Here is a 15,113-nt window from a genome sequence, read left to right on the forward strand (position 1 = left end):
ACTGATGGTGGGTAATTCAATCCGTTCTTCCTACTGTACATGGTCGTCATCTTCACTGATTGACTGATTGCTGCAGGTGATGTGATGTAGGTGACGTGATGTAGGTGATGTGATGTAGGTGAAGTCTAAGCTCGCAAGGAGAAACGGGAGGTGGCAAAAAAGCCATTGGAGAGTAAAATCCAAAAAGACAACAGGAAAATGTTAAATTAAGTTTAGTTTAGTACTGATCTATTACTAGAACGATCGAATCTAACAAATATTTATAAATTATAGAAAGTTAACAACCTAAAAAAAGAAAACACATAGTTGGGCCTTCAAGGTACCGGACCCATTTCTATGTCATCGTCACTCGATCCGCACTGGAAAAAGTACTTTAAAATCATAAATAAAATTAAAAGACCACTTAAAGAATGCAATTTATAAGTGTGTGTCAAGACTACATGAAAAGAGCTACAACGTTTTGTAGAATCTCCAAACCAGTGAACAAATTGTATGCTCTAGTTTACTCAAATTTGATCGCATCCCATACTCCTTGTCCCACAGGGATGTGTGACACTTTACCGAGGCTATGAAAAAAATTCACCAATGGTTGTTCACACAAGTAATTTGTTTCACAAACTTCCCCACATCAGTTTGCATTGTAGCACTTTGTTTTTCTCTCATGGGAACTTAAAAATGTCGCTTCCCTAATGAAAAAAGCTCTCAATTTAAGCAGCATTTGACTATTTTATTTTAACGTGAAGACGAAGCAGTGTACATAAGAGTCTGTGCACTATGCTCACCTAGCCTAATACAGCCCTATACAAATTAACTGTGACTGGTTAGTATTAACATTTAGTGCCTATAAGAAAAGAAACCCCCAAAAAAACTTTGCGTTTGAATTTTCATTTACAACACTTTCAGGGGTAAAACTCAAAATGTTGGTTGGAAAATTTCAGTAGATTGGATATTCGGCATGCGATCTTTACTTCGCATAATTAAGGAAATTATGTGGGGATTGTATTCAAGTACACAAAAGTTCCCAAACTAAAAAAATATTTGGAGGATCATCTATATTCCAAATAAAAAAAGTTTAGGCCCTCCTCCTTCCTTCCTTAGAAAATGATTTTTTTGGTTTTGCTTACTCTACCTTATGTATATGGGTAAAAAAATAGTACTTAGTGGCAGCAGATATTTATGTACAAGGAGAACTGTTTTGTTACCCACGTAGCACCATATATATATATATATATATATATATATATATATATATATATATATATATATATACATATATATATATATATATATATATATAAACACATATTTATATATAAAATAAATAATACATGAATGAAATCTTTAATAATCATACAGGAAAATGTGTCACTAATGTAAAAAAAGGGCACTTCACATTACAAACTGTTACAACCCTTACAACAGGGAAATTGTTTTAAGGAGTAGTACTTGATTTGTGGTTAATCTTTACAGGTCAGAATGAACATAGCACCAATGTATGAGGGAGGAACTTGGATAACAATTATTTCAGTTAAAAAACAATGATCAGAGCGTAATAGAAAAAGACAAAAATCGTTTGAATTTCTCAAAGTTTCGGACACCCTATGTATACACTATTTGTATTATAGGTCTCTTTAGATATTGGCCAACATTTTATAAGGTCTTTAACTAACATTTTCCCCAATTTTTTTTTTAATGCCATTTGATTATAATGTTGAATTATGGTTTATATTGATTATACCAAAATAATATATTTATATACATCAATGCAAAACAATTGACAACCCAACTCTCAAAATCAAACTTAAGATGAGAATTTAACATCCCAGATCCCATATTCCATTATTATTAAAGACACACAAAAATATCACTATAGATTAGATTTCTTTCTTGTTGAAGGATGATTCACTGTTTAGTATATTCCTTTACATTGGTTCTGTGGACTGCTGTGGTTCTTTCTGAAATCGGAATTCATCGAGACTGATCGGTTTGGTCCTCAGCGCGGCGACCGACTTCTCGTGGGAATTCGTTTCGGACAGCTCACCAGAGGTGGTGATCTTTGCATCGTCCGTCTTATTGTTTGTCAGCGGTGAGTTGGCTCTGTTGGTCTGTCGGTCCACAGATACCAATTGTTTCATATCGTGGGCGGGGGCCCCGTAACCGAGATTCGCAGCGGGTGGGACGTGATTCATCGACGGAGAGACGGGACCCATCCTCTGAACGTTTTCTACTCTCTGGGGTAGAGATGAGAGAGGCCCCGGATGACCCGCGGGAGAAGATCGGGGATGCCCCGGGTAACTCTCGTGACCTGCTTGTGTGGAGGGGAACATTTGGTCGGGGGGTTGGAAGAGCCTCCCGGCGTCCTCCCTCCCCTGCTGCATAGCTCTCAGTTGCATCTGTTGGAGCACCGCCTCTTGGAATCCCTTCTGGAATCCAAGCCGGTAACCCTCGTAGAATGCTCTGTCCGTGGCTGTTTCTTTACCCCCCAGGTACCTATGGGTGTACGAGTAAGGGTTGTTTGAAGATCCAGATGTGCTGGAATTGTCCTGATACACGTTGCTAAACGGCGCGTCCCTAGCTCCACCCGGCGGCAATTTGCCTGCGTCGTAACATCCGTTCTGCTTGAATCCGCTCTGCGGACTCAACTGAGACTGGTACATTTCTGGCATGTGTCTGCCTGAGTCGTCCCACCTGGGGCGATCTTCTCTAAGACCTGGCTGACTGGGTCCTAACATATGACCGCCACGGAAGGACGGTTCAGACAGGTCGGGTGGGTGCTCCCCACCGTATGGAGTGTCATTCTCTGTCCCCATGGTGGGGCGGTGTCCAGGGGGGTTACATTGTTCATTCTTCACCCCTAATGACATCAACTCCAATTTTCTGTGAAAGTCTTCAATTGATTTTTGCCTCTGTAGCTCGTCTTCGGTGAGTGCTGAATCTTTAGGAAGGTCCCTCTGCTCCACCTTACCCATCACGGCTTGTTCTGACGGAGGCAGGCTGGCAGCCTCATCCTGTTTCTTTCCCAAATCTGACGACTCCAAACTTGAGAGGGAGTCGCCATTCTGTGCTGCATTGGCTGTCAAGACAAAAGAGAGATGATTTAGCGATCAACTCTGAACATTTTACAAGTCACCTGGTTTTGGTCAATCTCTCTCCACTTCATGTTACTTCACTCGTCAGTCAGTTCTGCAAACCATCCTCATCAGATATTTATTATAACTTAAGCTAGTAGTTAAAAGTTTCCATTCTGGCCAATCTGGCCACAGGTAGTACCTTTGAAACTATTAAGTTATATAGAGACCACAACCAAAATATCGTTCAGTTGAATTTTAAGCTAGTGAACTAGACAGGAAATTTAAATTTAAACCCAAAACCCCCCCCCCCCCCTTCTTCTAATTTCCCCCTGAAGGTTAATTCCAGCCCTTGACTTAAATAGATGAAACAGTTCTTGTGTACTGGACAATTAATAATATTGTTTGTTTACCTTCATTTTCATTTCCAACCTCCTCACCGGAGAAAATGGCTTTTAAACAAGAGAGAACCTGCAGTAAAGAGAGAAATAAATAAAAAATGAGCAAAAATGAAATGATAGCTGTTTAGTTATCTCCAAAGAACAGACAGAATTATATTGGCTTGAATGAATGTAGCATCAAGCTAAACATGGTTTACTATGACAAAATGTAACCATCAACTGCAAACCATCCTCCCAATACCTAGCCCCCCCCCCCTCACCAAATCCACTGCCCATTTCCCAAGATTAGTTAACCAGAAATCTTGATCAATGTTTTTAAGTATGTTAATACCTCGTCCATGTCTGGCCTCTGCCTGTACTTCCCGACCAATCTCTCTGCCAAGTTGAGCACTTGTCCGAACGGTCTGTCTGGCCAATCAGGGCACTGCTTATCCTTCAGCTGTTGTATGGACATCATCTTATTCTTGGTCACCTCGGTAACATAGCTCGACTACAAATAGAGATCAATCATTAATTTTGCTAGCATCTCATACTGTTAACAGAAACACAAGAATTTTTCTGGTAGGAAATATTGGTGATATCATTCATTTTCATTGTGAGAAAATTTGTTGGGCTAAAGCCAATATCATTTACTATTTAAACTATGATTAAATGAAGCTTGAACTTTTTTTTTTTTAATATTATAAGTTAAGAAGAGAGATACTGTGGATCAGATAATGTAATGAGAATCCTTAGAATGGAATAACCAAATCACATCAGAATTCAACTGAATGTATCTTATTCCAATCGTTTTGTAAATTATTTTTTCACTTACCAATAATTGATGAGGTTCTCGCCTCTCGTCGTAGGCCCTCTCTCCTGTCAGTATCTCCATCAACACCTGTAATTGAAAACGTCAATAATCAGTCATTTTGAACACAGTTCCTGCGGGAAAGTATCTTAAGTAAACATCATAACAATACGGTTGGTTTGTATATGTATATAAACATATATATGCATATACATATATATAAATATATATATATATATATATATATATATATATATATATGGGCCCCAGAATCATGGGGGAGAGGTAAAGAAGTTTTCTCATTTTCAAAATATCTTTTAAGAAAAAAAATGACAAATTGAAAAGTGGGTGGCTCAGTGTGGTAGATATCCGCAGGTTCCAACCTGGTCAGATAACGGGAAGATACATCATTTTCTGTCATGTCATCCACCATCGAAACAAGGCCTAGAACATTTTCAGCAATGCATCATAATACACATCATAATACACATCTCCCCATATATATATAACGCCACCAAATATACACCTACCACGCCAAAACTGAATGAATCAACCTTGATAGATAGCTGCAGGTTCCTTTTGAACTCCTCGGGCAGATACGGGAGAGTGCCGTGAGCAAACTGTGTCCTCAGGAATGTGTGAGATCGCCCATCGGTAGGGCCCGGTCTAGCCAATCCAAAGTCTGCGATTTTGGGCTCAAAGTATTTGTCCAGGAGGATGTTCGCACTGGAAAGAAGAAGGATATTATAAACAGTACAGTCTTCGGAAAAACCAAAAGAGGAATGCAAATTCTCTCGGAGACTTTTCTCCGATGGATCGATTAAATGAGGTAAAATAAAGTCTTAGGTGGGTCATATGTCAAAGTGGGTTTTGTCCCCATAGGGGTAGATATTTACATAGAAGTGCTTTCACTTTTGGAAAGGGATGTACACCAAATACGAGGTATGATCTAGTCCTTCTGTAGACAGTAGCCTACTTCATTTCAAAATACAGGGGGGAAAATGTTAAATTTAAGTATCTGTAAAGATCCAACCCCCCTAACCCCCCCGGCCCCCACCCACCCATAAGTGGTGGTGTCTAAAAACCTTTGTGAAAATACTTTTATACCAAGTACTTTCATTTTATACCACGAGGAAAATTATTACCTTTTAATATCCCCATGGAAAAGTGCTGAAGTCTTAAAAGCCTTTGTGAAGATGATTGCCATTTTATAACAATTTGTGCACTGTGAAAGAACCATTTTTTTAGTACCCTTATTTAAAGGTGGTGTAGTCTCAGCTTGCGTAGATGGTCTTTACCCTGCACTTCTCCTTGTTGATATCCAATGTATACTTTTAGTAAGAATGGCTACCTTTTAATATCCCCATGTATAAGTGGTGCAGCCTTAGAGTCCTTGTGCATATTGGTTTTCACCAATCACTTCCATTTCATTACCAATGTATATCATGAGAAAGAACCACTACCTTTTAATATCCCCATGTATAAGTGGTGCAGTCTTCGAGGCCTTGTGCAGATGGTTAATACCAAGTGCTGCTCCTTCTGCGATTGAATGCCTTTTCTGCCATGAAAGTGGCTTTCTTCCTCCCTAAGAAGAAAACAAATATTGCATGTTATATAAGTGAGGGAGTTTCACACAAGTGACCTTCAGATATACAGTGTATAGTTACAATCCCTTGATATCAACATTGGGGGAGTGGGGAAAGGAGGGGGCTTAACAGCAATATCATCACCACTGATATCCTGAAAGAATATGGTAACCTTACCTCAACCCCCCCCCAACCCCCATCCCCCTCCACATATTTTACAAAGTACAAACAAGTTTGTGACATCTGGGATTCACCCTGTGTCTATATCCAACCTAGGTGATGGACCCAGATCCAATAGCAACACTGTACAGATGTCTATTTGCCAAACGTATAGATGTTGAAATAAAACTTCAAATTCCTGACACTGTTTCATTGTTCCAACCTAGGTGGACCATAACCCCATAGAGACACTGTACAGATGTCTCTTTGCCAAACTTACAGATTTTGAATAAGACTTCAAAAACTCCAAGGAAAGTTTTGCCATTCCAAATTCCATACACGATTGAAACTCTGATTGTTTCAAAACAATTATTTATGCCGTAAATAACTTGAGGTGATTGAGTCCCTCAATCACATTTAACTTGGTTTTAGCGCAAGATAATTCTCTCCATTTTGTTTATTATACTTGGCTAGACTTCCCTAACAATCCATTGTAAATCACAATACTACAATTTAGTGGTGCTGCATTGATGTACTGGTAAAGGGTCTGAAATATTGTTTTACTATAATTGCTAGGAAGGGTTTTTTATGGTGGTGGGGGGGGGGCAATCAGGACCCAGCAGAAGTGGAACTAGAAATAATTTTGGCTGTCTAGAGAAACCGAATCTGCGACATCACAATCATGTCCGCACTGTTTAAACTTTGGGGGTTTAATTGTGGTAAATTTCAAATGTCACTTTCTCTCCAACCTGTAAAGCACATATGTATGAAAGCTTTGGCAAAGTGTTGTTTTGTATCTTTCGGGTTATCTAATTTTTAACATTAAAAACCTCTGGACTATTCTTTAACATCAAATGAAAATATCAGATAATACCTGGATCATTCAATAAGAGTGATTTATCTCCACAACCGAAAGAAAATTCAACTTTGAACTTTAACTTCCCTACCAATGCTCACCTTCCCTAAAAGGTTATCTTCTAGAGATCCGTTCTCCAAATATTCGTATATGATGCAAGGATTCTCACCGTCCACAGAGAAGAAGGACATTAAGACAATGTTTTTGTGCTTGAACCTGTCGGTGGAAAAATAGTGAAGGCTGAAGATTGACTCTAGTATTAAGGTGGTTATCGCTATGGAAACAGGAAACATGACATCATGTGCGGAACTTTTAGACTTCAAACTTCCTGCCTCGTGTGAGTTCCATGAAATGCTTGTACAGTATAAACTCATTCAATTACAGTATCTATATGTGGAAAGGTACAGCATGGTACCCTTGTGTTAACAAATTTCTCTATGGTGCCTTCTCTTTGCTAGTTTGCATAGGTCGATGAAAATACAAGTTAAACAATCCCCTTATATTGTCACTTTGGTGATTTGTTTCTACAAACATGTTGAAATGTTTCATACATGTGAAAGTTTAACCCTTTTTGTTGTTGTTGCTGTGACAGTGATGACAAATACTTCCTATCTTTTACACACATTCCTCTCAATGGCACCTCCCTCCCTAACCCTCCCCCTACCCCCTCCCTAACCCTCCCCCTACCTCCTCCCTTACCCCTTCCCACTGTCAACCATGCAAGCAGCAAACTAATTTATTCTAGCTTTTGTGAAACTGTTTGTTCGCCTTTTAGAAGCTTTGTGCATTGAAATAATGGAAGTTGAGGGGGAGAGGTGTATGGAGAAGAGGTGAAGGGGGGAATAGGTGAGGGGCACAAGGAAGATGGGGAGAGGGATAAATGGGTGAGGGGAAGAGGGGAAGGAGAGGGATGAGTCATATAACTGTAATGTACTTACTGTGCCAGAGCACTAAGTTCCTTTGACTGATCTGACCTGTGGTTATTGTGAAAAGCAACTTGTAATTTATCATTCTGTCAAAAGAAAAAAGAAAAAGTTTCATGCAAACATTTGAATATTTTCCACCGACTTAAATACATATCAGATTAGCACATACCGTGCTCTTCAGGCTTGATCAAAGCTCCACAAGTCTCTAAAGAGTTTACTTTTCCGGACGATGCCACACGTACCTCCACCCATACGAACCCCACATGGGAAAATTGTCTTCACAGCTAACTCGTTGAATGTCAGCACATGTCAGTCACTTGGTACTTCTAGCAGTGAGGGTGTGTAGCCTTATGGCCACCTCAACAGACCTTTAGCTTTGGTTTCATAATTTTTAATAAATATAAGGAATGCTTGCTGCATGTTTGTAGCAGTGAGGTATGCACCTCCATCCAACACTCTTGGTATGCATCCAAAAAAGAGGGAATGTTTTTTTGTTAAATTTGTATGAATACTGCAAAATTGTCGTTGCCATGGCATGAAGTAAATAGTATCAGGAATATAATGGAAGCAAGTTTAAATACAGTATGTTTCTAGATCAATCCAGTGTTTTTCAGACTTTTCTTTGGTCACAATGAAATGAGTCAAGTTTAATACCCATAATAGAACTTTTACTGCAAATTTAAATATATTGCGATATTTTTGTTGCCATGGCATCAATAACAAGTAAACAAAGTCAGGTTATGGAAGCAAATTTTAATATGTTTCTAGAACAATCCTAGTTTCAGTTTTACAACTTTAGTTTTGTCACGAATGAAATGGATCAGTTTCAATACCTGTAAGAGAACTTTCACAGCATATTTCGTTTGGTTAATGTCGGCTAAGTAAACTTTTCCAAAGGAGCCTTCTCCTAGTTTGTTCTTCTCGTCAAAGTTGTTGGTAGCTTTTTTGATGACATCGTAATCCATGTGTAACGTTGTGTTAAAGACCACAAAGTCCAAAACTGAAAGAACAAACACACAGAATCACAAATTAACGGAGTTGCCATGGAGATGGTTTGAAATTTGCAGCTGTTGCAGTGAAAAATCAAAAAATTGTGGAAACGTGTGGATGTGGGGGCTAGCGTTGCTTATTAGATTATTTACCGATACTTCAACTGTAATGTTCACCTACATTTTTGTCTTTCTTCCCGACTGATGTCTGTGCTGGGCGGCGCGTGTGATTCCTGTGACTGCTGCTGCACATAGGGGCTACTCGGGGGACATAATCTGCTATCTGGGTGGTTGAACGGCTGATTGGGTCCCCCGACTGACATGGGGTTTGCTGTTCCGGGGGACATGCGGCTAGAACCCACAGTGTAGCCTGGCATGTACCGGCTGTGTTGCGAGGACAGAAAATAGTTGTTGGGTTCGACGGCGGACGGTTGATGACTTGGTCTGTACTGATCCTCGGGTCTGAGATAGTTCATGCTTGGCTGTGGGTATCCAGGTGATGTGGGCATCCCTTTATCTGTCGGAGAGAACAATGAAACACCAATGGATGTGTTACAGAAATATAGAGAGAGCAAAAAAAAAGAAATAAACAACAACAACATGATACCATTATAAGTTATAATTCCTGCCCGAAATCCAAGAATTAACACTAGGCTGAGTTAGTCAAGATTATTCGGCAAAATTTGGCTCTTTCAAAAGGGAAGATGTCCAACCATATTTGAAAGATAAACTGGCAGTGATGTGCACAGGAAGAGTGGGGTGGGAAGGTGTGGGGGGAGGGCAGGTGGTCATAGCATGGGCCTTCCACCTAAATCATGAGTTAGGGGGATTAGTTTCAGTCAAGGGATCTCAGTTCACTCGCAGAAGAATGAAATCATTTCTCTGGGCCTAGAATATCCCATCCACGAAGGTTCATCCCTTCGCCACCTTTGTAATCATGTGCAGGTTACTGCATCATGGACAAGAAACTCTTTAAGAACAAAATTTTGTTTCATCTGAGTTCATAATTACTTATGGCTTCATAACCACATCTAAATATCACAGGAAAGTGATAAAGTAATGAATCGAGAAAATAGATGCTTGAAATGTCATATTATCACTCAGTAAATTGCATTTTAAACCTTGGAAGATATCACAATATGAAAGGGTAAACTACACATTTACCCCAACTATAAAAATTATGTAAATTACGTCAGATATTTTAAATCGGACTATAATTTTTGTTTTCATTACCTGGAGCCATTGGTGGCCCTGGTGGGCGAGTAGCGGGACTCATATAATTTGGTGGCTGGTGTCTACTCTCTGGTGGGTTATTATCCAATGGATTTCCCTGGATGTTATCAATCATATAGTGTAACTTTGGGTCAACTAAAATTAAAAGAAACAGGGGGATTTAAAAAGAAACATTAATGGTGTTAAAAAGTAGTGAAAAGAGTAAAAATTATTAATTTGGAGAGTACAGACCTCCAGGAAAGTACTTTTTAAAAACTTATATCAATTATAGCATGCTATAATTTGGGGCCTATACAGACTACCTTTAAACAACCTACACCATTAGATACATGCACAGGGGCTTAGTCTGCTTTGCAAATAACTAGAAGGCTTATGCGTAAACTAGAGAATACGGTTATATTGCAACAGTTACCTTTCTAAATGGTAACTTAAAAAAACAAAGATTAAAATTTGTGCATACAAAAATAAAAGGAAAAACAAAAGAAAAGAGAAAGCAGAAAAAATATAAATAAATAAATAAAGTGAACAAGAAGACTCGAGCAAACGCTTTCCGAAAGGTCGTCATCAGTATTGTACCCCAAATATGCTGGTAAGTCCAATAATGGTCACCCATGCTTAATTTTCACTAGACACTTTATTGCCAAGTCTCCTAAAAGCAATAGGTCTCCACACTGAGATAGTTTAATTGTCTATTTTCACAATCGTAAAGTTGACAGAATGATTTGGAGAATTCATAATTGTCACGAAATCGCTTTCCAAAACCTTCTTCGCAAGTTTACAGCATTTCTATAAAAAATTTGAGTCCAATACTGAACAACCGTTTCGTGGTTGGAAAAAGGAAAATTTATATACCGACCGTCAAACCTAACAAGCCGTGGTCCACTGTAAGACATTTTTTTCAGTAAGAAGTGTTTATAGTGATACTTTGGTAAAGTCTGACTTAAAAACATCCACTGACTGTACTTTAATACAATATCCTGCTAAATGGTAATATATTAAGATTGGTATCAGCTTCTAACGAGTAACGAGTAAACGAGTCACTCAGGGTTTGTTTCAGTTCCTTGTTTTCTTTCTCAGCATTTTGGTATCCCCAAACTAATCTTACAATGAACTTAATTGTTCTAGTTTCAATTTGAATCGAGTCCCAAATTTCCTCAAATATTGTTAAAGTTCTTTGCAACCTTTATCAAAGACATCTATAGGCAAATATTCTGGCTAATATAAATTTGTAAAATGGGTGATGTTCCAAGCATTGCAAAGAAAGAAAAGTAATATTAAGTGGAGGGGGGGGGAAGGGGGGATGTTTGCCTATTGATATCAGAAGGGACTTAACAACTTGAAATACCACTATTGCAACAGAGCATATATTGCTGAGTCCATTAAACAGGAACAATTGGTTCCTATTGTCATCACTTCCCTAAAGGAAGGAAAACTCCAAAATAGAAACGTCATACATCACGTGTACACCTAAGCGAGTAATCCATATAAATATGGACTAGCTGAACCAGAATTATAATTACCAATAGATAAAAGGAACGTTATTTCCATTCACGAACAGAGTGAACATGAGGATACATGATTGCACAATCGTTGCTCAGTTTTGCTGGTAAAAGTGAAACAGCAAATATGCTTCAATAGTTAAAATGGTTACCTGTTAAACTTGTTTAACCAGCAAGGCTTTGACAGAACATGAAACATTTCGAGGAATATTGTATATATTGTCATGTTCAACAACACAAGCACCAAATTTTTGGACCAATTGACTGATGCAGAAGCTTTATCTTTAACTGCATGGGGATACAGTGTATATGTTAATATTTGTGTATATATGGCGTAACATCTTAAGTGCTGAACTTAACCTAATTAAGCGCAATACCTATAACAGTGGTTAATTGCAGTTTCATGGAGGTACAGTATCTGCATTGCTCATCTAGATATATGTGTACTACAAACTGTGTAGATGTGGCTTACCTGAGTGTGTAATAACCTAAGTGCTTACCTTTAAGTACTTTTCTAGTTTCATGGAAACACAGTATGAATACAAACTGTGTAGATGTGGCTTACCTCAGTGTGTAATAACCCATGTGCTTACCCAAGTGCTTACCTAAGTGCTTCTATCTAGTTTCATGGAGACACAGTATGTGTACAAGTGTAGATGTGGGTTGTTTCTATCTTGAAGGAGAAGCTGCACATAGTAGGGTAACAGCACTTGTATTATCTCACAGATGGGTGGGAGTTTCTTACCCAAGTGCTGAATTAGTTTCAGGGGAAAACATATATTCATTGTGTGCGTAAAAATGGCTTAAGTGCTAAATTAGTTTCACAGGAAATACACTTAGGTATATATGCATTGTGTGTGTAAAATGGCTTGCCTACGTAAGTGCTGAATTAGTTTCACAGGAAATACCCTTAGGTATATATTCATTGTGCCTAAAAATCAGGCTTACTTTTGCGCTAAATTAGTTTCACAGGAATTACGTTTAGGTACATATATTCATTGTGTGTCTAAAAACGGCTTACCTACCTAAGTGCTTGATAAGCTTCATGGCTTGTGCATGTCTCATTTGTGCGAGTGTCTCGTAGAGGTCGGTGACCCGGATATTCCTGTACCCCCACACTCTCAAAAGCTGTTCTGTCGGACTTCCTCCGCTGTACTTCGCCTTCTCAAAGCACTGTATGTCTCCCATACCAAATCCAGCATAGGCTCCTAAAATAATGTGTACAAAAGATCATTATTGACAAGTACGTAGTTTGCATTGATAACCTGGATCTTTTGCTATTCGTACGTGAATGTCTTAAATTTGCATACATCATGTTATTCATTCAAAGCCAAGCGTGCTACATTCCAAAGCAGATCTAGAATACAATTTAGGTTATACAGTCGTCATTGCGTTTGTCTGTCATATATTTAAGTTACTCTGTAGCTGTAATAGGTAATTATTTGGTATATTTTTTGCACTACTATAATATAACATGTATACAGGCAATGAACCAGTACCATTGATGATTACATGATTCCTCACATTTTTCACATGCAGGCGTTGCTAAGGAAGTTCTAGCACAGCCTACCATGATTGGATGATCATCTTTCATTGGGGATATTCAGTGACATGACATGGGGTAGTATTTAAGATGTACCTTCAAAGAGACAGCTGGAATTTTGAAGGCATCTAATTTTGGTGGTCAGCTAAAGGATACATGGTCAATTGCTAAACTTTTCAAACTGCCAACTTTGTACAAAAATTCAATAAACGTACATGCTTTTAGTCTGAAATGCAATCCAGAATAAAAGAACTTAAAAATAACTGCAATTTAAGAAAATTGCAAAAAGATTATGTAAATTTGAGAATCAAAGCCTGTCAAATTATTCAGTGATCTGGATTACTGTTAACTTTTGTGTGTGACTGAACTTAATATGTAGCCTAGGTTAAGTTAGCAACCATGGCTTACCTTCAAGCTAAGAGATGAAGTTCTACATTATTCATAGCCTTTAAAAAAAATTGGGCTAACTTCCAGGGACACCAGTAACAGTCTGGGCACATTAAATCAACTATTTTAGCGGCTATGGTACAAGAACTCTGTGGACCGTCCCCGGAAATCAAACACTGTCACTCAAAATGAGAGACGTTGGGTCACCTAGCACTATGAATAGTGTCAAATTAGTATTAATAATGGACTGCCGTGGCTAGGGGGGTGTAAAGTTGCAACTGAACAACAAACAACGTAATTTGCAGAGACCCAAGCAACCTGTTATGACGAATGAGTAACATATAGTAACTCACCCAACTCTCGCCAGTTATTTCGTGTGCCCGGTACGTCCAACATGTTGTACAGTTTAAACAGAATATTCGGAGGAATATCTCGAATGAATTGCGCCATGTTGTCTGACACAAGCTTGGGATTTATGTCAATTTCAGGCCTGGCTTGGTACTTGTTCCTCGTAATACTTGATTAATTGACACAACCGTATCCTACAAGTGACTTACAAAACGCAGTAAGCTAGGCTTGTATGATATTGTGTGTAGCGGACAACGTAGTCTTTGTACTGTTACCGAGATAATGCATGATGGTTAATGGTATGACGAATCTAGCACACTTTTCCAGTGTTCCCGGAACTTGATGACGTCATTCAAGGGAAACTCCCGAAGTTTTCCGTATTTTTGTGAGGTGTACAGTGGTGTTATAGGGATTGTATATTGCTAGGTATGCGGAATGTACATGGAGCCAATATCCGACAAAACATTGGTCAAGCAGCATTTGTGGCTCTTTCTTGCGGACTGGTGCATCAATTGGTGCAGTAACACAATATCTTTGGCGTTTGCTTGTCCAGGTTCGGAATTTGAATAAGAACTGAGTATACGTCTTCAGTCATTATCTCATGTAGCAGTCTCGCGAAAGAAAGTTGCCGACTGCCCTAGTCGGCGAATAAAAGCGTGAAAATGTGCGGTAACGAGCGATGCGTCTGCTGCCACAATAGCTATAGAAAATATTTTTTGTTTCTTTTTTTGGACCACGACATATAAAGACTAAATTCTGGCCAAGGGCACCCTTTAGCACCCTTGGCAAAACATATTTCATCCTTATTTTTGTTCAAGTTTGAATTGAAATGTCAAAACGACGAAGGGCGAGCTTCATTCTTCATTTTTATACACTTAATACTGGCAAGAAACTTTTCGTGAGATAGAACTTAAATCTGTGACAAAGGTATTGACTTTGCCCAAAATCTGCGATATCACAGCCAATCATTGACAGTTGGCAGCCTTGGAATGAAGGCCACAAATGCTTGCTAACCACTTGGAGAGACAAAGGGTCGATGGCTTTCCTTTAGTGAGATATTATTTGTGTTCAACCTAATGGATGTGAATGGGACCCCGTGAGTCAGGGCTCTGAACCCTTTTCTTTAACAAGCAAGTTTCTTAATTGTCAATAGGGGCATTGTCTAATATACAAGACAAGTGTCGTGTTCATTCAAGTTAAAGAAATGTATGAGAACACATGAAAGATGAAGTAAAACTCGTTGAATAAATTTCGAGGTGGGTTTATTTGATCGGGTACCAAACGGGACGAAGACTAACTGAGAACTCTCGAATATGAAAATCTGCATC

General features: G+C 38.8%; 1 protein-coding gene across 2 annotated transcripts; it reads right to left on the reverse strand.

Annotated features, from left to right (window-relative positions):
- Positions 1-206: 206 nt before the first annotated feature.
- Positions 207-14,075, reverse strand: LOC139961123 (uncharacterized). Of its 2 annotated transcripts, XM_071960027.1 has the most exons (13): positions 13,791-14,075; positions 12,533-12,715; positions 10,009-10,143; positions 8,957-9,292; positions 8,620-8,786; positions 7,799-7,872; positions 6,962-7,076; positions 5,723-5,844; positions 4,790-4,985; positions 4,284-4,349; positions 3,801-3,959; positions 3,482-3,539; positions 207-3,073 (listed from the first exon to the last, which is right to left on the reverse strand). In XM_071960027.1, the coding sequence occupies exons 1-13, from the start codon at positions 13,885-13,887 to the stop codon at positions 1,923-1,925; spliced, it is 2,859 nt and encodes a 952-aa protein (XP_071816128.1). In that variant the 5' UTR covers positions 13,888-14,075; the 3' UTR covers positions 207-1,922. The 2 variants fall into 2 exon arrangements, with proteins under 2 accessions (XP_071816128.1, XP_071816129.1); XM_071960028.1 differs by lacking the exon at positions 13,791-14,075 and having other exon boundaries at positions 12,529-12,669.
- Between the last annotated feature and the right edge of the window lie 1,038 nt (positions 14,076-15,113).

The sequence above is a fragment of the Apostichopus japonicus genome, chromosome 20 (genome assembly GCF_037975245.1).
Source record: "Apostichopus japonicus isolate 1M-3 chromosome 20, ASM3797524v1, whole genome shotgun sequence".
NCBI lineage: Eukaryota > Metazoa > Echinodermata > Holothuroidea > Aspidochirotida > Stichopodidae > Apostichopus > Apostichopus japonicus.

Excerpts from the sequence above, each read along its gene's own strand:
- LOC139961123 (XM_071960027.1), bottom strand. The coding sequence starts at position 13,887 with ATGGCGCAATTCATTCGAGATATTCCTCCGAATATTCTGTTTAAACTG. Across the intron at positions 3,540-3,800 it reads AGAGGCCAGACATGGACGAG|GTTCTCTCTTGTTTAAAAGC; the intron begins GTATTAACATAC and ends TCTTTACTGCAG. Across the intron at positions 3,074-3,481 it reads GGTTGGAAATGAAAATGAAG|CCAATGCAGCACAGAATGGC; the intron begins GTAAACAAACAA and ends TTGTCTTGACAG.